The following is a 25,242-nucleotide window of genomic DNA, read 5'->3' as shown; positions in this document are numbered from 1 at the left end:
ATGATAGTTTTGAATTATCGGTAAGTTGTTTTTTTTTATTTAAAATTCAAATTAATATTTTTTTGGTTAAAGGAATGGTCCTAAATATGTTTTTTTTTAATCAGGCATAGACCCCCGTTGTTACGAAAAGCAATAATAAAATATTTACTCTAAGTGTTTATATTCTTGTATAAAGAAAAAAGTCCATGAATATTAATTAATTTTATTTTTCCTATTTTAAAAGCAACTTTTTGAGAGTGCTGACCTAAATTCAAATACTAGTACTACAGTACCCTCAACCGTCATAGAAACTAGAATGGTTGAATTGCATGAAAACGAAAATGATGAGGAGGTACTAAATATTAATAAAAAAAATTGTAAATTATTCAAAAAGTTATTTATCTGTTGTATTTTATTTTCTTAAAAAATGTATTAATATTTTTTTTAATTTCTTTTTTAAGATGATGATTTTAATTGAAGAATTAAACAAAAAATACGCTGGTGACACTTCAAAATTAGAATGTTTTCCAACAAACCCACTATTGAGTGACAATTCTACATACAGAATTTTTTTAGAAGATGAACAGAGAATTGGTGTATTGAATTGGTGCAATTGTTCAAATTGTACAATGATGCCAACCAACATTGAATCCATCTGCTGTAAAGAAATTAACAATATAGAACCCTACATGGGTGACTTTACATGTATAGTTCAACATCAATACTTTGATATTTTTTGTCATACACTACAAATAGTATTACAGACAATTGGACAAGTTCAAACTCCACCACCTCAAAAGGATCTCAACCGGGGAGATGATTGTACATTTCATTTCCATATAATGCTATAAAATTCATAATTATTTTCTATGAAAATTGTCATTTTAATAAAAAACTAAATTTAATATTTTTTTAAATTAAATCATTTTCCTGGCCGTCTATTTTTCACAGGCTGTAGTGCAGGACAATCAAAGCGCTCCGCTCATATCATGAACCTTATTTTTAGACCAGTCTATTAGTTGAGCGATGCGATTGGCCCGCACTCCAGCTCTGTGAGCAGCAGACGCCCAGGACAACAAGGGCAGACTTCTGACAGTCGTGCTAAAAATCGGAATAGACCGAAGCCTATACCTGTCGAACTGAGCATCGACCATGGATTTTAGTAAGTTCATTTTGATCCATGAGCGCGCTCTAAATTTTTGTATATTAATCCGCATGAAATGTTCTATATAACTAATAGTAACATTGTTGATAGTGATTTTTTAAAATGATCCATTACGTATATTGCAGGTCTTTACAATCTAAATTATCCTTTTTTTACTTCTCATAGACTGAAAAGAAAGGCCGCCTATCGGTGTTTCACAGCATGGATTCATGGATACTTAGGCATCGGAAACCGCCGTCCAATACCTTCATGTGTTGTGACCACGATACGTAATGGTTTTCCAGACCCAGACCAAGAATACATGGGTTACAAACAACATCCCGATAGTCCGGCTGAATTCATGGCTTTTGAATGAACCAAACAAAAGTTATAAAACATTTTCATATGTTTATATAGTGAAACGTGCACCAAAAAATTTTCATAATCAAAAAGTAAAAAAATAAAAAATCATATTTGCACTTTACAATATAAATAATTTGTTATAAATATATTATGTTGATTGTGTTAATTTATTTTAGATAATGTTAGAATTTATTTATTATAATTTTTTATGTTAATAAAATTCATTTTTTTAAAAAGAAACGTGGTTTAATTTGAAATTGTTTTTATTAAATGAATTATTATTTAAACAGATACATATCAAGAAAATATAAATAATAAAAAAAGTAACATTAAATTATTTAAAGTAAATTTAAATTTAAATCACAATAAAAACATAAGTAGATATAATAGTATTATATATCATAAAACATTATATTTGTAATATTTTTAAAAAAAAATTATATAAATGTTTTTTTCCAAAAATATAATCTAATGTAAATTCTTCTTTCTTAAGTCAAGATACCAATATGGATCTGAAAGATAAAAAAAAAAAAAAATTTGTGTTTGTTCTTCAAAGTTTAATAATTTTAATTAAAAAAATATACATAAATTCAGTACATCAAATTAAATGAACAAAAAATTTGAAATGCATACAATGTTGTCAACTGGCGCTTCACCACATAGAAATCGCAGCGGTGTTCTAGCAGTCCCGTAACCTGCTATATAGAGTAATGTGCAGACCAGCTGTACAAAACACAGATATATGACTATAGGAAAAAATGCAACACTGCACGCTATAGTACAAATAAATATACAACCCAAAAACTACACAGAACGCCTTCCTCCTTATCACGCAATTGAACAGAAACGCTACAAACATATATCTCTGTGTCCAGGTCCTACCTTCACTCAGATGTGTCTGTTGCGATACAGTGTTCTGCGATGGTCGACAAGTCTTTTCTGTATATGGTACAGAGCAGGGAGAGCAGATCCAGGGGAGGATGGCTGTAGCATGGGCTGTGTAGTAATATAAAAGTATTGGTAATTAGCCCCGGCCGGTGGCAGAATATACCCGTTACCTATTTTGCTGACGCTCACGTCTGAGCGGGTGACTCTTTGTCATCCCTGACGAAGAGTACCGTTGTACTCGAAACGCGTAGGAAGTTTGATCCCCACTGCTATCCGTAGCTCACCTGCGGTGACGTCACCCGCTCAGACGTGAGCGCCAGTATAACAGGTAACGGGTATATTCTGCCACCGGCCGGGGCTAATTACCAATACTTTTATATTACTACACAGCCCATGCTACAGCCATCCTCCCCTGGATCTGTTCCCCCTGCTCTGTACCATATACAGAAAAGACACGTCGACCATCGCAGAACACTGTATCGTAACAGACACATCTGAGTGAAGGTAGGACCTGGACACAGAGATATATGTTTGTAGCGTTTCTGTTCAATTGCGTGATAAGGAGGAAAGCGTTCTGTGTAGTTTTTGGGTTGTATATTTATTTGTACTATAGCGTGCAGTGTTGCATTTTTTCATATAGTCAAAAAATTCGAAATGTATATTTTTTAATTTCTAATAAAAAATTAATTAAAATATAAAATTGTTAAAATTATAAAAAAAATTATATAATAAATAGAGGATTACCTTTTAAACAGATTTTACAGCGTTGGTGTGGCTGTAGCTCTGTATCTGTTGATTTGTTGTTTTTTTATTTCTTCCTTGTTGGGTTTTTCTATATTTGCAATATTTGGTGGGACGGTCGGTGCTCTGGACTCCCTTTCAGACAACAGGGAATTATTGCACATTTTCAGGACATCCACACTGATGTCTTCCATAAACTTTATAGAATTTTTTTCAAATATGTTTCGTATTATCCAACGAGAGTTTCCTTTTGGAAGAACGACTCGAGTACGAAGAGTTCCCAACGGTTCTGTATTGGATCTTGACACCTGTACGACAGCTTGCTGTCTACCCACATTGTGGTTATGTGATAGAGCAGTTTTGTTCTGGCTTCCATGGCATCAATTCCAAAATGTATGCGTTTTGACCTGAACTTTAGTGCCAGACTATGGAAATTTTCCAATAGACCAGTATGACAGTTGTGTATCAAATGTTGTAAGTCCTTTATTAGAATGTCATTGGAGACAATCTTCATTATATTTTATATGATGGTTTCTCTTTAGAGAGCCAGAATATTTCTTCATTATTTTGTTCTCGAATTGGACTATGCATACAAGCACTGTATAGTCTACCATCCCGCTCATGTTCGTCCGTGATGTGATGTAGTACAGAGAGCCATTTTTCTTTTAATAATTCTGGATTATGGTTGCAAGTTTTTATGCACCACCAAAAGTGTAGTACGATTTTATCAACCCATGGAGTCATTTCCTTGCAGAACTTTAATTTGCTGGCGTTTATAAGCTTCTTCTTTATCGATTTAGCATAGTGCCAAACATCAAATTGATGGTTTATCATTGAGTAGTCAGTACGCATTTTTTTCCGTATACTGACATGACGATTATTTTTGATCCTTCTGCTATTATTCTGTCCATCACTGTTTCGAAACCAAGTTTTTCCATGGCAAATGAGGAGGAACATTGTGTTTTTTGAATTACTTCAAAGTCCAAAATGTTATCATTCAATGTATTCATCAATGTATAAATACAATACTTGGCGCTATGCCCCGGACTGTCGCACTGGCCATCTCCAGCAATACACAAAGGTTTATTTTGAGAATAATCTTTCATTTCCAGTTTATTTGTTTTCCAAGCCTTGTCTATAGCCGGAAAAAGAAAGAGACTTTGATATCTGTAATATGTTTTTTCAGCGATGCTTTGAAGTCCCAAAATATTCAAAAATTCTTTAGTTTTCACAAAATTTTGTCCACTAAAAAGGATCGCAGCCGCTATAAGAATATTTCCAGAACAATATCGACCAACTCTGGGTTGACTTTCAAAGATTGTAAAATAATGCCCTTGATAACATGTTCCTGTAATCTTACAGTAGCTACCTTCTATTTTCTTATGTTTGCACCATGTAATCGCAATCTTCACTGTATTGACATTTTACTTTACGTACAAGATTAGCCAGACAAGATTCAAACACTAAAAACTTTTTTCAGTTACAATTTCGCGTTCGGTTTTTGGTATAAAAATTGAGGGCGGTAGTTTTTTGAGTTCAAGAAAGAGGCTTGCACAATCATTCAAATCGGAGGTATCCATTGAGGGTATTTCGGGAGCATAGCTTTCATCTGCATCATCCTTTTTAGAGATTGAAAAATCATTGGATATATCTACAGAATCTTCAGATTGATGCGATCTTATTGGAGAAATTGGTTCAACGCCTTCAATAATTATTTCTTCAAGTTGCGAAGTAACTCCGATAATACCACAAGGTCTTTTCTTCACTGGTGAATTGAAATATGAAAATGTTTCAACATTTGCTTGCAACCTCTTTTCCATAGGTGTGGACTGTAGAGGTTGAGTATTCAACTTTGCTGGAGTTGTATTTTCTTCTGCAGCTCCATCATTATATGGAATATCCATATTTATTAGTGACATCTCCGTTTGGCAACCGACATCAACACCTTTTTTTAATATATTTTGTTCAACAACGAGCTCCGGAACACTGAAAACAGTTTCTTCAATATCGGTAACATTTTCGCCTCTTTCTCTTGTACGTTTGCGGGTCACTACTCTTTTCTTTTGGTAGTCTTCCTCTATTATTTTTTCACCTTCTTCTAGAGTGGGAAATATAGTTGGGATAGCGTTTGCCCTAAGTTTACGCCCTTCTACATTGATAATATACGAATCAATTGTAAAGTGTTTTGAGCAAATACGATATTTGTCTTGTTTAGTGCCATCAAATATTCTCTGAGCCAAACCAGCAAGGTCTCCAAAGCATTGATTCATACCCTGCAACCACAAGGTGATCCGATTGATGTCTTTAGGTATTCGATGCAATATAATATCGTCTGCTTGACCCTTTTTGCCCGATTCGCTGCGACATTTATTTATGATGCACATTGGCATCTTTTGCCTATAATAGAATTTTAAAATTTTTGATTATTTTTTTTATTGATTATCAAAATCTAATAAAAAATAAATAAAAAAAATTATACATAGTTGTAAAACAATTGAAGCTTGCAATGTGCAACCTGTAAAAAGTAATTTGGAGTTAAAATAACAAACTGCATTAGACAAATGTGTATTTGAAAGTTTTACAATATATATTATAGAGGCTTCTCAGACACAGGTAAATTTGTAGTATTGAACAGACAATTAGCATTACATCTACTCTATTTACCAAGACCTTATCTAATCTAAAATAAACAATTTGCAGTAAGTCCCTGACCACCATATCCAAGGACAATAGGCTATCACACAATGAATCCAGTCTATGACTCACCGCCATATCCCAGCGAACATGACCATCAATTATTCCTGTCTATGTACCACCGCCATATCCCAGCGAACATGACCATCAATAATTCCTGTCTATGTACCACCGCCATATCCCAGCAAACATTACCATCAATTATTCCTGTCTATGTACCACCGCCATATCCCAGCGAACATGACCATCAATTATTCCTGTCTATGTACCACCGCCATATCCCAGCAAACATGACCATCAATTATTCCTGTCTATGTACCACCGCCATATCCCAGCAAACATTACCATCAATTATTCCTGTCTATGTACCACCGCCATATCCCAGCGAACATGACCATCAATTATTCCTGTCTATGTACCACCGCCATATCCCAGCAAACATGACCATCAATTATTCCTGTCTATGTACCACCGCCATATCCCAGCGAACATGACCATCAATTATTCCTGTCTATGTACCACCGCCATATCCCAGCGAACAAGAAATAGCCGGACTGGGGGCGTAGCCTGGGGGGAGGCTACCATGACGGGGGGTTTGGTTCAGCGAGCCCCTGGGGGATTGGGGTTGGCTAGTTTAAGCTGGGGGGTGGAGCTGGAGGGGTTAAGTAGCCAGGGCTGGAGGTGAACGGTGGCCATTTTGGGGGCAAACTGAACTGACCGGACGCGTGCACCGAGATGGAGGTGGACGCTATGATCGCGGAGCTCAGGACGGCGGCGGCAAGTAGAGGACCGGGCTGGCTTCAGGAGCAGGTCCAGCAGCTGCTGAGAGGGGTGGCTGAGGAACCTGTTTCGCCTCAGCCTGTAGTGTCACGGCCTCGGCGGGCCCGGCCGCCGGAGCGCCTCAGTCCGCAGTTATCCTCCCCTCGGGCTCAGCGCCGCAGACGGAGCCCTGAGAAGGACCCTCCACGCCGGCAGGCCGCAGGTAAAGCATCTGCTTGTGGGCCGCGGCGTGGGAGGAATCCGAACAGCAGGCGGAGCCCTCGAGCAGGCCTGGGAAGGTCTGTCCTGCAGTGTACCAGCGCCCCCCAGTGTTCCGGACCAGGTACGGCGGGCCCTGTCCAGGAGGCGATTGTGGATGAGGCCCCTCGGCGGGAGCAAGTGTCTGGGGACCACGGGGCGGCTGCGGACCAGGGCAGCCGGCTCTCGGCGAGGGTGCTGCAGGATCTTCCAGGCTCCGCCTTCTCCGGGGCGTCGAGTGAAGACCGTGGATGTCACGTCTCTGGCCCCGGCTGGGCCAGGGGACCGTCTGGGGATCGGCTGTCATCTGTCTCATCGCTGAGGGAGGAACGTCTGGAGCAAGGATCTTCGGCTGATGGGATCACAGCTCCCAGGCAGCCAGGTGAGGCGATCTGGGGACCTTTGGTGCAGTCTATTGCTAGTTATTCTGGGGGGGCGGCAGGGGGGCCCCAAGGGGAGTTGGGCAGGGGGTTAGGGCAGTTGCTGGGGGGTTTGGCCGGGTTGCTGGCTGGGTGGGGGGCGGGTGGTTCGTCCCCGTTGCCAGCCTGGGGCGTGGGGGGCAGTTTTGGGGGGTTGGGCGGGATGGGCCAGCCCAGGGTTCAGTCCGCAAAGTGCCACGGCGTCTGTGCAGACGCAGGCGGGTGTTTCAGAGCAGGAGGATAGGGTGCGGCTGGATGATAAGGCGAGGGGGGAGGTATACGTCTGCTTTGAGGGGCCGTTGGGGGCCCATTTGAAGCAGGAGGTTAGGGAAAAAATTTGGCGAGGGGAGTATGTGGAGATTTTTTCCTTGCTCCCCTTGGAGAAATTTAACCTGGATAGGGCTAGGAAGGATGAGGGTAAAAAGGAGGAAGAGGAGAAGCGGCGGTACCGGTTGATACCGCGCACGTTCCCTAATTGGTTACAGGCTTTTGCGATATTCGCCAGCGTGGTAGGGGAAAAGGCGCCAGAGTGCTGCTCTGCGCTATTTTGCTATCTGGACTCCATCGGGGAAGCGTATCGGGTTTATGGGGGGCAGACGTGGCTGCGCTACGATGAGCAATTTAGGCAGCGTAAGGCAGTGCGCCCGAGTATTAGATGGGACCACAAAGATATAGCTTTGTGGTTGAAGGTGACGGCGCCGGTTCGGACGACCCAGTCCTTTCGGGGGGAGTCAGGAGCTCAGTCGTTTCGGGGGGAGTCGGGAGCAGGAGGGCAGTCGGCCTTTGCAGCGGCGTCAGCTAAGGGACTGTGTTTCCTATTTAATGAAGGGGGGTGCAAGTTCGGGGCAAAGTGCAAGTTCAAGCACGAGTGCTCCAGCTGTGGGGGGTCCCATGGAGCCACGCGGTGCTTCAGGGGGGTTAGGCAGAGGGGAGGCGAGGGTACTAGCAAAGGGGGTGACGCCGGTTCGTCTGGAAAGGATGGAACCGTTCCTCGCTAGGTACCCGGACAAAAAGGCCGCGGACCTGTTGCGGGAGGGTTTCCTTTGGGGGTTTCGTATCCCTTTTGTTCCGGCGGGTCCGGTGTTGATTAAGAAAAATTTGCGGTCAGCTAGGGAGCACCCAGGAGTAGTGTCTGAGAAGCTGGAGAAGGAGGTGAGATTGGGTAGGATGGATGGGCCTTTTTCGGAGCCTCCGTTGGAGAATTTGCGCCTGTCGCCTCTGGGGGTGGTTCCGAAGAAGGAGGCGAATAAATTTCGCCTCATTCATCATTTATCCTTCCCTCAGGGATCGTCGGTCAACGATGGTATTGATCCAGCGTTATGTTCGGTGGTATATACCTCGTTTGACGCGGCAGTGCAGTGGGTGAAACGGTTTGGAAGGGGGGCTTTGATGGCAAAGGCGGACATCGAGGCCGCGTTCAGGTTATTGCCGGTTCATCCGGATAGCCTACATTTGTTGGGGTGTTTTTGGGATGGGGGGTTCTTTGTTGATCGTTGTTTACCAATGGGTTGTTCGCTATCGTGTGCGTACTTTGAACAGTTTAGCTCGTTTTTAGAGTGGGCAGTTAAGGACTCGGCGGGATGTGAATCTATCATTCACTATTTAGACGACTTTCTGTGTATTGGCCCCGCGGGCTCAGGGGTGTGTTCGTTATTGTTGCATTCACTGGAGGTGTTGTTCGTTGCATTGGGTGTTCCCCTGGCGGTGGAAAAAACGGTGGGTCCTGCGACGGAGTTGAGCTTCCTGGGGATAGTGATCGATTCGGAGCGCATGGAGTGTAGACTGCCCCGGGACAAGCTTGAGGATTTGGAGCGGGAGGTGGGGAGAGCGCAGCGACGGGCGAAACTTCAGCTGAGGGAGCTGCAGTCGCTCCTGGGTAAGCTCAATTTTGCTTGCCGTATAATGCCCAAGGGGAGGATTTTTAGCAGGCGATTGGCGGCGACGACTGCGGGGGTAACGTCACCGCTTCATTACATAAGGTTGGGGAGGGAGTTGAGGGAGGATCTAGGGGTGTGGGCGTCTTTTCTGAGTCAGTATAACGGCCGGGATATGTTTATGGGGGATGTAGTGGAGGCATTTAACTTTGACCTTTTTTCCGACGCGGCTGGGGGGTGTGGCTATGGGGCGTATTGTGCGGGGCAGTGGTGTGCGGGGGTGTGGCCTGACGCTTGGGTGAGTAGAGGCTGGGTAAGGGATTTGGCGCTGCTGGAACTTTTCCCCATAGTGGCAGCGGTCCTACTGTGGAAGGAAAAATTTAGGAACAAGAAGGTCCGTTTCCACTGTGATAACTTGGGAGTGGTGCAGGCAATTAACGGGTTGTCAGCCTCGTCACCTCGGGTGGTGCGGTTGTTACAGAGATTGGTTTTGGAGTGTTTGACCATCAATGCGTGGGTGGTGGCTGTGCATGTCCCGGGGGTTGACAACTGTATTGCTGATGCTCTCTCGTTTTCAGTGGGAGCGTTTTCGTCAGCTGGCTCCGGAAGCGGAGGAGGACGGGCTGGTTTGCCCGAGCTGCCTTTGGGAGCTCCTGGAGAGAACGTAATGGGGCTTATCCAGGCTTCATTAGCTCCCGGTACGTGGGTGACATATCACAGGGCATGGCAGAGTTGGGAGGATTGGAAGGTTAGATTGGGGATGGGAGATGAGGAAGCGGAAATATCGTTGATGTTATTTATAGGGCAGTGCAGGGAGGACGGGTGGTCGGTTTCAAAGCTGAATGGTTGCATGGCCGGGCTAGCTTTTGGTTTCAAGCTTCGGAAGTTGCTGGACGTCACTAAGTCCTTCCTGGTAGTGAGGGCACTCAAGGGTTGGCGGCGTTTGAGGTCGGTTGAGGACAGTCGTAGGCCGGTGTCGTTTTCCTTGCTCCTGCAGTTGGGGGAGCAACTGGAAACGGTTTGTGTTTCCGTATGGGAATTGCGGTTGTTCAGGTTGGCTTTTGCGCTGGCGTTCTTTGGGGCTTTGAGGTTGGGGGAGCTGGTGAGTCCGTCGGTTAGTAGGGGAGGGGGGTTGCTGGGGGAGGATGTAGACCTTTATGAGGATAGGGTAGAGTTCGTCATTAGGAGATCGAAAACAGATGTGGAAGGCAGGGGTTGCAGGGTGGTTCTATTCGAGGTCTTGGGTTGTTTGATGTGTCCGGTTCGGTGTATGCGGGAGTATGGGGCGGTAGGGCGAGGATCAGTGTCCCCTCTTCTGGTGCACGCGGATGGGTCTTTCCTTTCGCGCTTTCAGCGGTTTTTAGGAGGTGCCTGGGTCAGTTGGGCAGAGAGGTGGAGGGGTACTCGAGTCATTCGTTCAGAATTGGGGCAGCGACGGAGGCAGCTCGGTGGGGTTTGGGGCAGGAGGTGATTAAGCGCATAGGGAGGTGGGAATCGGTCCGGTTTCGTTCTTATATCCGTCCAGAAAGATTGTAGCATGGAGGGCGATACCTTTGCAGGCGGAATGTGTTTTTGCTATTGTTTTTCGTTTCTGTCGTTGCAGGTTCTGAGCCGGCCTTAGTGTGGATCTTAGGCCATTCATACGTTTTTTGGGGAGCCATCCGGGCAGCGGTTCGGCCGGATGGTCAACAGTTGGGGTTTGGACGGTCTACAGCTGTGGTAAGATGGTTGGGTCGGCGGGGGATGATGTGGGGAGGCGTGATGGCAGAGGTGCACAGGTTTGTGAAATTGGATAGGGCCCCGGATGTATTGGTCCTGCACGTGGGGGGCAATGATTTAGGGGCGCGGCCGTTGAGAGAGTTGGTAAAGGACATCAAGTTCGATCTCCTTAGGTTGTGGTCGCTGTTTCCGAACCTTGTGACGGTGTGGTCGGACATAGTTCCCCGGAAGGTGTGGAGGGGTGCGCGTTCGGTAGAGGGAGTGAACAAGGCGAGAGTGAAGGTTAACCGGGCCGTAGGCCGGTTCATGGCAAGGAATGGGGCAGTGGCTGTGAGGCATGTGGACCTGGAGCGGGGTGTTGGGGGGTTTTGGCGAGCAGATGGGGTACATTTAAACGCGGTAGGGTTGGATATGTGGTGCTTGGCCTTGCAGGAGGGGATTGAAACGGCGCTGCGGATGTGGAGGGACGCCCGGGGCTTAAGGAGTCAAGCCCGTGCGTTTGTGGCGGTGGGAGGTCCTTGAAGTTGGTGAGATTCTAAAGGATGAGGATGGGAGGGCTCCACGGTTGGGGCTGGACTCCCATAGTTGGTGGTCAGTTGTGGATAATTTTGGGGGCTGGGCCGTCAGGGGTGCCTCCGAGCTGGCGTTTTAACGGCTGGTGGCAAGGCGGCTCAACCCGGTAATAAACTTCGGCTGTTTGGGGCTTCCAGGACCTCCCCCGTTGGGATTCAGGAATATGTTACAGGTTGGAATTAAATGGTTATTTATTATATGTATGTATGTAATAAAATGGCTGCTGTGGCCAATTTAATCCAAGCCAAGTGTCAGTATTCTATTTGGGTGCGGGCCGGGCCCGGGGTAAGGGCTGGGCCGGGGTGGGGTGGGAAGTGGCTTGGCAGGGTAGCGGGTGAAAAAGGGAGCGAGCGGGGTGTAACCAATACCCCCGTCATGACCATCAATTATTCCTGTCTATGTACCACCGCCATATCCCAGCGAACATGACCATCAATTATTCCTGTCTATGTACCACCGCCATATCCCAGCGAACATGACCATCACACAATGAATCCAGTCTATGACTCACCGCCATATCCCAGCGAACATGACCATCAATTATTCCTGTCTATGTACCACCGCCATATCCCAGCGAACATGACCATCAATTATTCCTGTCTATGTACCACCGCCATATCCCAGCAAACATGACCATCAATTATTCCTGTCTATGTACCACCGCCATATCCCAGCAAACATTACCATCAATTATTCCTGTCTATGTACCACCGCCATATCCCAGCAAACATTACCATCAATTATTCCTGTCTATGTACCACCGCCATATCCCAGCAAACATGACCATCACTCAATTATTCCTGTCTATGTACCACCGCCATATCCCAGCGAACATGACCATCACTCAATTATTCCTGGTTATGTACCACCGCCATATCCCAGCAAACATGACCATCACTCAATTATTCCTGTCTATGTACCACCGCCATATCCCAGCGAACATGACCATCAATTATTTCTGTCTATGTACCACCGCCATATCCCAGCGAACATGACCCTCAATTATTCCTGTCTATGTACCACCGCCATATCCCAGCGAACATTACCATCAATTATTTCTGTCTATGTACCACCGCCATATCCCAGCGAACATGACCATCAATTATTTCTGTCTATGTACCACCGCCATATCCCAGCGAACATTGCCATCAATTATTCCTGTCTATGTACCACCGCCATATCCCAGCGAACATTGCCATCAATTATTTCTGTCTACGTACCACCGCCATATCCCAGCGAACATTGCCATCAATTATTTCTGTCTATGTACCACCGCCATATCCCAGCGAACATGACCATCACTCAATTATTCCTGTCTATGTACCACCGCCATATCCCAGCGAACATGACCATCAATTATTCCTGTCTATGTACCACCGCCATATCCCAGCGATCATGACCATCACTCAATTATTCCTTTCTATGTACCACCGCCATATCCCAGCGAACATGACCATCACTCAATTATTCCTGTCTATGTACCACCGCCATATCCCAGGTTATATGGCCCGTCCAGATTTTAGTACGGTCTATGGACTATTATTTCGGATTGCACTATAATTTGTGTAATTTTGTTTTGTTCCACTAACGTAAATCAATGTATAGTTTTGCAATAGCAAGAAAATAAATAAAATAAATAAAGAATTAAATGTATCTGTGGCTCTAATATATTTTAGTGTTCAATAATGTGATCTGTAGATATCATTGAATTATTATAACATTATAATGGTGGAGTTGGGTTCTGTGAAATAGATCTAATTCAACTTGAAGTCATCTGATTTGGTGTCTAAAATTATAAAATTCATTTACAATTGCAGGGAAAAGAATGTATAACAGAGACTAATGGGGGGACATTATTTACCTTTACCAGAAGTTGACACTGGACGCACTGGAACCTCCAGCTCTTCCTCCACCTCTGTCCGCACTGTGTACACACAGACAATGAGGGCGGAGGGAAGATTTGGAGGTCGGACGCACTATCATTAACCCCTTTTGAGATGGGAGTGAGCAGCGCTCTGAAGCGACTGCTGCTATGAACAGTGTCTGGCGCATGCGCATGAGGCAGAGGCTCGGGGACGCAGGCAGGGTGTGTACGCAGGCACGATCTAACCATGCCGGGACGCAGCCGCAGAAGATTACACACAACGATGCCAGGAGGATTCGATTGCCCATGCGCAGGATCATGACCTGGAGAGTTGTAGCCGCCGCCCAGCGAAGTGAATATTGATGAGCTGGGCGGGGCTACAGAACGGCAGTTGGGAGCGGCTGGCGGGGCGCATTTTCAGATGAAACGCCGCCCCTTGGGCAGATTGGAGACCGGACAAGCAGGTTATAAAACTTTATATTTCCATATTTATAAGGTGGGCAGGGGGGATACTTACATGATTCTAATACACTGTATATGACCTGTACTGTGATATATATAACTCAATATGCTAATTGGGCCTGTCAGTGTCCCTTTAAATCCTCCTGGCATTCCTGTGGGGATGGTGGGGGATCTGTACCGGCTGTCCAGCATCCCTGTAGGTCTGGTGCAGACCGCGGTCTTATCTGCACCATCAGAGTTAGGTGTGCTGTCCCCCTGTGGTTGGGGAGAGAGACCGGATGTCTCCTCTCCCTTCAAGGTACACTGCCACTGGGGAATGGAGACGATGCTCTCCTCTCCCTGCAAAACATACTGTTGCTGGGGAGCAGGACTGACTGTTCCTACTCCCTGAAACTCCGGCTGCCGTTGGGGATCTGGGCCGACTGCCCAGCATCCCTGTAGGGCCGGTGGAGAGATCTCGGTCCCATCTCCACCTGCCATATGGGGTTCCCCCCAGGACCAGTCTATGAGGTCCCCTACCTCCGCAGCTGGTACTGAAGCAGGGGATACTTCAGTCGGGTCTTCCCAGCTGTAGGGTTGTAGATCTAGGACTGCCACCCAGCTCTCTGACAGTGTATATTGGGGCCAAATTGAGCTGAAGAAGTATGGGTAATCCTGCTCCAGCTCCCACTACCTTGTCACTAGAGATGCCAGGTCTTGTTTCACCTCTCTCGCTGTAGCCCAATCATGTATAGCCTCCCTGTAGGTCATGGATATCCCAGAACCGGGACTCTCCAGCATCTCCGAACTCCGGTTCGCCGAAGGCCTCAAACAAACAGGGTCATCATAATCCTCACCCTCGGGTCTGTTTGCTCAGCCATCCAGGGGGAGTGCCGAATGAAATACCACCAGAGTACCTGGTAGGCGCCGTCTAGCCAAAGCTCCCTCCATACTAGGCTCTCGAGTTCTGTCACCAAATCATCCAGGGGCTGCTCTCCCAGAAGGGGCATTTTCAGGGCCACACGCATCTGCAACCGCTAATCCTCACTGGGGAGACTCTCAGCCCGCCGACGATGTACGTCTTCCAGGGCCTCGTGCCAGATGCCTTTTCCGGACTGCATACCTCCAGTCCAGGTCATCCTCCTCCTCGTAGTGGAACGCTGTTCGGGAACAAACTGGTTCCATACTGCTGTAACCAGGGACTCTGTACGGGGACAAGCGTTGCCCTCAATTTTGTAAATCCATGAACGGTGTCTCCGAGTTGCTTCTCCTCTCACTAGGACGTCATCCCACTGCTTGCCACCAATGTCCAATGATGGCCCTGGCCTGTTGTTTGAGGCCTGGTCTAACCCATTCAGTAGATGAATGAAATAATATCAGAAGCCATAACTCCGACCTCATAGCACCTTCAGCCTCAGAACCCTAATAATTGTGTTTGTGTTCGGATCGGCTATCAGAAAGGTGTCCCTAACCTATCTAACCCTATCTTGCAACAAGCAGTAGAATTGTGCCGTAACTGCTGCTGTAGGGCAGCCTAAAGGGGGCCACCCCTATATGAAGTGACTGTAAGATGGCGTGGGTGGGTGGGTGAAATCAGCTGAATCGTCGTCAGCCTAGGCCTACAGGAGCCTATAAATAGCCTAGTACCCAACCAGCCTGGCCTCACAGGTGCAAGTAAGTAGCCGTGTAATCAGCCTCTCCTCTCACAAATACAGCAAAATACTAGTATTTTGCTTAACACTTGTGTTCGGATCGGCTATCAGAAAGGTGTCCCTAACCTATCTAACCCTGTCTTGCAACAAGCAGTAGAATTGTGCCGTAACTGCTGCTGTAGGGCAGCCTAAAGGGGCCAAAAAGCATGGACCTTATTTAGAGTAAATATATACATACCATTACGATGCCCGCTTTGAACGCAGAAAACTCTGCCCGATGAAGGTGCGGAATATACCGTACATATCAGCGACTTCTATATACCTTACCTCTTTGTCACGTGCCGTTGTTTTTGGAGGTAGCTAAAGTTGATGTTTTGAAAGAGCGGTCGCTAGTCAGAAACGATTTACCCCTATGTTGATGATCATATGAACATATTGCAAGAAGGTCTGAACCCGGGAGCTGCAGACTGAAATAACAATGGTGAATGTGATAGAAGACTTAATGAAGTCCAACCATTCGCTAAGGGCCCTGCTCAGACACCAACTATTGCTGGTAGCCAATACTACACCTATACTTATCCCCCAGGCCACTGCTTAAATTATTTCTTATTATTAATAAAGGACCCAAAAACTTAGAGGATGGCATATGCCGCTTAACTCCGATAATGGATCGGGACGTAATCGCCTGTAGTCGTGACAGGACTTATTAACCTGTAGTCGTGACAGGATTTCGTAATCGCCTGTAGTCGTGACAGGACTTATTAACCTGTAGTCGTGACAGGATCTCGTAATCGCCTGTAGTCGTGACAGGACTTATTAACCTGTAGACGTGACAGGATATCGTAATCGCCTGTAGTCGTGACAGGACTTATTAACCTGTAGTCGTGACAGGATCTCGTAATCGCCTGTAGTCGTGACAGGATTTATTAACCGCCAGGCGCGAGAGACCCTAATGGCGGGGCCAGGCGCCAGCGAGGGAAGAAACTTAAACCTGAAGAAAGCAGCTATGTTCATTAGGAGAACGGTATCAGAGCGGTGCACTGACTGCCCCAGAGAAAATACTGAGTGACCATGATGTAGCAATGAAAAGGAAAATGCAGCCTTAAGTGGAAGCCGAAGTGATGTATGAACAGCTGGGTGAACGCAGCTCTGGATGTGAGTAGTGCCTAAAACATGGTATGGGCCCAGCTGTGAGCATAAAGAGCACGGTATAACGCAGCTGTGAATGCAATCTGAAATGACAGGGTATCAATGTGATGCAACAGCAACGCATGAACGCAGCTCTAGTGGTGAACAGAGTATAAATTGTAAATGCAGACACATAGACATAGCTTTGAAGGTAACGCCTCCACATAATGCTGCAGGCTTTTTTTTTTTCCTTTCTCTGGGATGGTCACCACAACACCACCAAAGAAACATAAATGTGTATGAACATGAACCTTGAAGCAACGACAATAAAGCAACATATAATGCACCTATACCCCAGCACAGAACCGCTTACACGTGCGTGCCCATAACATACAGTTTATAGATAAACCACTCTTACCTACAGGAGCATCAGAACTCAAATGCGGGCGCCTCGATTGATCTGCATGGATCCCCACATGCAGACCCCTGGTATACATACCCCAACTCCTTGCATGTTTGGCGTTGGCTACGGATGTGCCCCTGCAGGTTAAAAACACACTTTTTATTTTTTTTTTTCAAATAGAGGAAACCTGCGACCATACCTACACCAGGCGCCTGCTAGACCAACAACTATATGCAATGACCCCCAACGAGCCCCTAGACAGCCGAGCATTCACTAGACCGTTAGCACCCCGCTCTGCTTTGAGCCAGAGTACTGCGCATCGCATGCCGCCCTATAGGCACCATGCCATCAAGTGCAATAATACAGCTTTTTTTTTTTTTTTTTTTTACCATTGATATAAAAACACAGCGTGCATGACTTGAACCAACTAACAACCATCATTCAACCGTTTAGCGCCCGACTCTGCTACATGTCGCGGACCGCAGCGTTGGTCCCGTGCAAACCACTCCGATCCTACCGTGAATACCAGCGCCCTGCTAAGACATTCTGCCATCGCCCAGCCGTAAGGAGCCTCCACACCATGCTGCTGTATCCTAGAGCTGACTCACAGGTAGTGAAATCAGCGGAATCGTCGTCAGCCTAGGCCTGCAGGCGCCTATAAATAGCCTAGTACCCAACCAGCCTGGGCCCACAGGAGCAAGTAAGTAGCCTAGTACCCACCCAGCCTGGGCCCACAGGAGCAAGTAAGTAGCCGTGTAATCAGCCTCTCCTCTCACAAATACAGCAAAATACTTTTGCTTAACACTTAGCCTGACATGGGCTTCGGGCAGAGTCTATGCGCGCCATACTGGACAGGAGTCATTTCTCAGGATCTGGCCTTCTGGAAATCATAACTCAATCACATTGGTGTTTGTATGACCGGGACGAAGCATTATGGGATCATACCCAGGGCCGGCCTTAGGTGTTCAGGCGCCCTGTGCGAGCTAACCTTGTGGCGCCCCCCCTTACACCTGGTCGCATAAACACACACAAAGAGGAAAAAAATCTTTGTAACAATCACAAGACAGTGATGGCTCTCTGATTTCTGAAAATGGAGCAGTGTTACCTGCAGTCCTATGTAAAACCACAGATAACACTAGTGTAGATCATGTGGTAGTGTTACCTTAGTCCTTAGTGTGCCTTCCTGTGTCTATCGCACAGACTCCCTGCTGGCGGCGCTGCCTCCTCTTCCTTCTTCCTCCGCACAGAACGTCCTGATGCAGCTGCGTCAAGACATAGGAACAGTGGGCATGGTGATGGTGACACACAGGGACACACACACACACGATAAATATGATCACATCACAGTTCCTGCCTGTCTGCTTTGGTAAAGCTGGGCTATGCCAGGCTTTAGCAGAGTGGGCACAATATGTATGCAAGCTGAGCGAGTGCAGGGCAAGGGCCCGCATACACATTACTCCTCCTGCCTGTCATACCCCCCCCCACACCAGGCATTTTAGGGGGCATTAGGGGTTGGATGATGCGGATTGTGCACATGGCCACCAATCATATCCCCCACCCCCTCCTAAAGGTAACTGATGTGCTGGGGGAGAGGAATATGATTGGTGGCTATGTGCACACTCAACATCAGCAGCAAAGAGTTAAAGTCCAACCCTTAATGGCCCCCAAAATCCCTGGGGGGGTTGATGTAGTAGCAAGAAAGCGCACTGTCCCCCTGTCCTCTATGAGCCCCTCTGAGACATCCCCCCCCTCACCCATTGCACACTTTTCCCACTCCAGCACCCCCCCCCCCCCAGTCACCATGGCATTGGCACATTTCTCCCTGTCCCCTCCAGATGGGCAGCATCAGCACATCTGTCCCGTCCCCCCCCCCCCCCAGTCACCATGGCATTGGTTACCCATTGCCCCCCATTACGTGCCAGTAATAAGCCCCCCATTACGTGCCAGTAATAAGCCCCCCATTACGTGCCAGTAATAAGCCCCCCATTACGTGCCAGTAATAAGCCCCCCATTACGTGCCAGTAATATTAAATAAGTCCCCCCCCCCAGTATCACTATTGTAAAAAAAAAAAAAATAACACTTTATACTTACCTCAGTGTCAGCGATGCGATGACGTCATCGCGCCACCTGCGCCAGCCTCTGATAGGCTGCTGGCACTAGGCCGGTTGCCTATCAGAGCAAGGGGAAGGGACACTCCTCTCCCTCCCCTGCACCGTCGCTGGCACAGGCAGATTACTAAGGAGATGAGCGCAATGGAAGCGCTCATCTCCCTGTGCCCGGTGGCGGCTTACTTGGGGGGGGGTGGATGCATTTTAGTTGGGGGGGCACAGCATGATGTAGGGGGGGGCGTGGCAACGCCACTGGCCCTGCAGAATAAAGATTTGCGTCACGGCTGGCTGTCGGCCGCCCGGCGCCCCTGTTGCTATGGCGCCCTGTGCGGCCGCACAGCCCGCACACCCCAAAGGCCGGCCCTGATCATACCTGTACCCGCAGTTCCTGGAATCGCCATGATTCATATTGCCACATCTGTCAGTCTTCTGGGAAGGTGGGGCAGAAACCTGAATAATATCAGACGTCCCAGAAGGCCGGACCAAAAGGAGGGAGGTTCCCTCACAGCCCATCCCTCGGCTGAGGGGGGATTAAAATGGGTGTTTGGGAATAGGTAATGGTCAGCCATTTTGAGGATCCACATCGTTTGGAGTGACTGCCCATATCCTCAGCTGTCCCCACAGCCGGAATATAACTGCTGCATCTCAGTAAGCCAATATTCCGTATTTTATCTGTTTACTACATAGTTATTGTATGTATATTTTGTTTTTATCTTTTATCTGACACTTTCTTTTTGTATTGCACTGCACTATTGTGTATTAAATTTAAACATTAATACGTCCCTTCCTTGTGGTCTTATAGAAGTTGCTCTTTCGGAGGGAATAACGTTACCAGTAGTGTTTCAGAGGATTTTAGGTCCTATATAGATAACCTGTGTTACTGTGTTAAATCTGGGTTGAGAGAATATCTGAGTATAGTCCCCTATTGCCTTATAGTATAGGTGGTGGCAGCTATTGTGATAGAAAATATTGGGGTGTTAGAATCTAGGGGAATAAGTTAGCATAATTCCGTCATCTAGAATAGGTGGGTGGGAATTTCTATGGTAACTTGATGAGCTCACTAGTATAATTCACCCCAGTGACGTGACCTATTGAGTAGGGATTGTGACAGAAGCAAACACTTGGTAATGAGTGTGATCTAACCTTTCAGTAAGGGCCTTCATGTAACTGACCATACTATCAGGCTGCAACTGTTACAATCTTAGCCTTGGGGCACTGCCAAACAATACCTCAAATGGGGATAACCCTGTCTCCTTGTTTGGAGTGGCTCTTATGGAATGTAAGGCTAGAGGTAAACACTATGTCCAGGGCCTCTGGGTCTCCTGCATGGCCTTCTGTATTTTCAGTTTCAATGTGCCATTCAGGCACCCAACTCAGGTGCTGGGAATGGCCCAGACCCTTGTTTAGTCCATAGTTCTTTTTCTTCAGGTGGGGCCTGCTCAGACAATTTGATCAGAGTGTCTTTGGATATGTTCATAGGTTTTAAGGCTCTTACTGGGGTGGCACAGCTTGTTTGGCTGCCTTATCAGCTCTGTCATTGCCTTTTACCTCTGCTGTAGTACACCTTGTGTGAGCCTTTACTTTCATAATAGCAACTTCTTCTGGCAACAGTAAAGAGTTCATTAGCTCAAGCACATAGTCTTTGTTTTTAATGGGCTGACCTGCAGAAGTCAAAAAGTCTCTAGCCAGCCATATGGTTCCCTAGTCATGTACAATACCAAAAGCATACCTGGAGTCCGTGTAGATGTTCACGTTCTTCCCTTCGGCCATTTTACACACCTCATTGAGTGCCTACCGCTCTGCCTCCTGCGCAGACATGTGCGGAGGAAGTGGTTCAGCAACGGCTACCTAATGCTGTGTGACCACTGCATATCCAGTGTGGAACCGGCCATCTGCCATCTTCTCCCATAAACCTGCTTCCATCTACAAAATACTCAAAATCGGGGTTATCAAGAGGTTTTTCATGCACATGAGAAAATCCTGAAGTTTCTTGTTGCATCAACTGTATACAATCATGAGAATCATTTTCAGCTGAATCAGACAAAAGGTTACCTGTGCTACCCTCCCCCATTTTTGATTCTGTGATTGGTAACAAAGTAGCAGGATTCAGAGTAGTACGTCTTGTGAAAGAAATATTGTCTGGCATGAGGAGTGCACACTGGACTCTGAGTTGTCTAGCCATAGAAATATGTTTTGGTTGCACCTGTGTGCAGTGGCGTCTCTAGCTTTAAAATTTTGGGGGGGGGCACACTGGGGGCCAGGACAAAAGTAGGGGGGGGCAGCTATAACAACGATACATTTACACAAGTATGCTTAGAAATGCTGCGATACTTTACCCAATACCTAAAACCGCAACAGGGAAGAAAAGTCCAGCTGTCACTCAGATTTCAACATGTCCTAGTTGCCTGTGGATGACACTTTTATAGGGAGGGGGATCTGTGGATGACACATACCGTATATAGCATCTTATGCTATATGTGTCATCCACAGATCCACCCCATGACAGTGTCATCCCCATTTCCCCCTCCATAACAGTGTCATTCACAGATCCCCCTCCCTATAACAGTGTCATCCACAGATCCCCCTCCCTATAACAGTGTCATACACAGACCTTCCTCCCTATAACAGTGTGTCACGGACGGTGTACAGGAAACAAGACAAAGCAACATGCATATATGACTGAGTGGATCCAAAGCTAAGGAACCAAAAGGGAGACCCCTGCACAAGACCTGAGACTTTCCCTGGCTGCTCAGCCTATGCAAAGATCCCAGAGGTGGAAGGTTGCATATCCACGTACCTCGACTATATAACCCCTGAACACCCTACAATAGTGAGGGGACACGACCACCGGCTCCCTACACCAGACACGGAGGGGGTCAGGGTCACCTGGGATCCAGCAAACAGAAAATAACAGATAAATGTTCAGCACTTAACTTTGTAGCAGACTGGAAAACAAGATCAGCATGCACACACACTCCAGGAAGTAGTATAAGCCGCCCAGTAATGCATTATGGGGCGGAATTTAAAGGGATGCAATCAGTCCAACTCCATGACAGCTGAGAGAGGCTAACGAGGTGAGGAACTGAACAGCACAACAAAGAGAACTCAAGGAGGAGGTTCTGAAAGGCCTCTGTCAGAGCTTCTCAGCTGTCTGGTTGTGACACAGTGTCATCCACAGCCCCCCCCCTCCCTATAACAGTGTCAGCCACAGATTCCCCTCCCTATAACAGTGTCAGCCACAGATCCCCATCCCTATAACAGTGTCAGCCACAGATCCCCCTCCCTATAACAGTGTCATCTACAGATCCCCCTCCCTATAACAGTGTCATCCACAGATCCCCCTCCCTATAACAGTGTCAGACATAGATTCCCCTCCCTATAACAGTGTCATCCACAGATCCCCCTCCCTATAAAAGTGTCAGACATAGATTCCCCTCCCTATAACAGTGTTATCCACAGATCCCCCTCCCTATAACAGTGTCATCCACAGATCCCCCTCCCTATAACAGTGTTATCCACAGATTCCCCTCCCTATAACAGTGTCATCCACAGACCCCCCTCTCTATAACAGTGTCAGACATAGATTCCCCTCCCTATAACAGTGTCATCCACAGATCCCCCTCCCTATAACAGTGTCATCCACAGATCCCCCTCCCTATAACAGTGTCATCCACAGATCCCCCTCCCTATAACAGTGTTATCCACAGATTCCCCTCCCTATAACAGTGTCATCCACAGACCCCCCTCTCTATAACAGTGTCAGACATAGATTCCCCTCCCTATAACAGTGTCATCCACAGATCCCCCTCTCTATAACAGTGTCAGACATAGATTCCCCTCCCTATAACAGTGTCATCCACAGATCCCCCTCCCTATAACAGTGTCATCCACAGATCCCCCTCCCTATAACAGTGTCATCCAAAGATTCCCCTCCCTATAACAGTGTCATCCACAGATCCCCCTCCCTATAACAGTGTCATCCACAGATCCCCCTCCCTATAACAGTGTCAGACATAGATTCCCCTCCCTATAACAGTGTCATCCACAGATCCCCCTCCCTATAACAGTGTCAGACATAGATTCCCCTCCCTATAACAGTGTTATCCACAGATCCCCCTCCCTATAACAGTGTCATCCACAGACCCCCCTCCCTATAACAGTGTCATCCACAGATCCCCCTCCCTATAACAGTGTGTAACGGACCGCTTCCGCAGACAAGGGGTTAAGATCCGTGTAGACGATATGCCCCTTTCCGAGAGACAGGCACAGCTACTGCAGAACACCAACCTCCCGAACTGGATACAAAATAGCACTCCAAACTGGAACCTCACAACTAGCTGTCAGCCAGACGAACAGGAAAAGCGTATCCGTCAGCTTACACTCCTGGCAATCAGTCTCCAACAGCATACAGGGAATCCCCCCAATAACGAGACAAGGCTCCGTGTTGAGGGTCAAGCAGTGCTCTGAAGTGCTGGCACACCCAGCCTGGTTTTTATTACAGTTTGTTGCAGATACAACATATCCCCACAATGCATCATGGTTTCCTCCCCTCTGTCCCGGAGACGACCGAAGACAATCCAATTATCTCTCAGGACAAAGGGGAGATCACCAATACACATGTGGAGACAACAGGACAGGAATCACCACCCAAACACACAATGGCACACCCCCACAGCAAACACAGACATTTAACATATCCCCAGATAGCTCAAGTCTGAGTGCATATCATTAGGTGAATGGCACTCAGAATACACGAATACAATAATATTAGCTATCTGGGTGCCCTCACATAACATACAATTTAACCGAACGCATAATAACATAAAACACAATTCTACAGACAGATTTAAGCTGTGCGGCCGGTCTGTCTTCTCCTTTAACGTTACTATGGGCCATAATCCTGAGGCAAGAGGCTTTTAAACAGCCCTCTCCAAAACCCAGTGGCGAGGTTGGTTTCGCCACACATCTCCCCCCCCCCAGGGAAGACTAACCAGATACCTGACCTCACGCCGGTTGGTACCTGAGTTAGTCTGGCAGCCCACCCACAACCCAATACTGGACCTGTAGAATTTAGTAGGCTGTCTCTGTCCAGTGAATCCACCAAGGTTATATTGGTAGCTGGTACTCCCGGTCTCTGAGTTGCTCCCTGGCTTGGAGTGGAGGTTGCTTTGTGGGCAGGGATCAGCGGTACTCTGCCCTGGTGCCAGCGTTACCACGGAAGAAGCCTGGTTGGAGTCTGGTTGTTGGAGGGGGAAACCGACTGTCTCCCCTTTGGCTAAACTGCCCTGTTGCTGGGGGACAGGAACAACTGTCCCTACCCCCTGTGCTGTAAGTGCAGAGACCACGGTCCCATCTGCACAGTTGTGGGGCTTACTGTCTCCCCCTGGTGCGTTAAGCTGCCGCTGGGGAGAGGGGGTAACAAGCTCCTCTCCCATACATACTTCCAGCCGCTGGGGAGGGCGACCGACCGCCTCCGCTCCCAATACAGTGTCCTGCTGCTGGGGAAAGGAGACTGGGCTCTCTATTCCCTGTAGGACACTCTGCCGCTGGGGGACAGGACCGACTGTCTCTGCCCCCTGTAACTCCGTCTGCCGCTCTTGATAGGCTTCTCTAGAAAAAACGTGGCGTTAACGACTACCTGTACGAACTCTGCGGCAGGATAGGTTCTGGGAAACTAGTTGTTTTTTTCACCGCGCCAGTGGCTGCACATACTGACTTCTGCGGCCATTTGATGAGATCACCAAACTTGTCATTCGCAGCCAGGGCACCATCAGCGACATCGAACCTTACGCCTTCTTTCTGGAGCATGCATTGCGTTGTGTCATTGATGAAGCCATCGAGGAGCAGGAAGATGAGGAAGTCGCAATGCTGGATCAATTTCCAGGGGGGGCTACTCCATCTGACACAAGCCAGCAGGAGTCAGAGGAGGATGGGATCCCTGGTATTGTCCGTGGAGACAGAGGACGACATTCTCCTGGGCAATGAGCAGGAGCCAGGCCGCTCCACCACTTCCAATTTAGTGCAAATGGGGGACTTCATGCTCCAGTGTTTGAAGAGGGTGGCAACGTACTTAGACCCCCGGTACAAACACAAAATGACAGACATGTTACCAGCATCACAGAGGGTTGTCAGAATGTAGGACTTCCAGGCCTTGCTTCAAGAGATGCTGCATTCTGCTGTTGCGTAGGCTGGCAGAGGAATTTCCACCCACAGCAAAACAGTTGTGAGTACCAA

At 47.3% G+C, this 25,242-nt stretch overlaps 1 protein-coding gene across 1 annotated transcript in view; it reads left to right on the top strand.

Annotated features, from left to right (window-relative positions):
- LOC122922541 (calcium-binding protein 39-like) overlaps positions 1-1,417 on the top strand; it is a 42,443-nt gene extending 41,026 nt beyond the window's left edge. Inside the window, exon 9 of the mRNA XM_044273177.1 lies at positions 1,310-1,417. Within this exon, the coding sequence (XP_044129112.1) occupies positions 1,310-1,417 (108 nt within the window). The remainder of the gene's footprint in view (positions 1-1,309) is intronic.
- The last annotated feature ends 23,825 nt before the right edge of the window (positions 1,418-25,242 follow it).

The sequence above is a fragment of the Bufo gargarizans genome, unplaced genomic scaffold, assembly GCF_014858855.1.
Source record: "Bufo gargarizans isolate SCDJY-AF-19 unplaced genomic scaffold, ASM1485885v1 fragScaff_scaffold_444_pilon, whole genome shotgun sequence".
NCBI classification, from domain to species: domain Eukaryota; kingdom Metazoa; phylum Chordata; class Amphibia; order Anura; family Bufonidae; genus Bufo; species Bufo gargarizans.
Note: the sequence above shows the minus strand (reverse complement) of the source record. Positions and strands in the feature narration are given on the sequence as shown.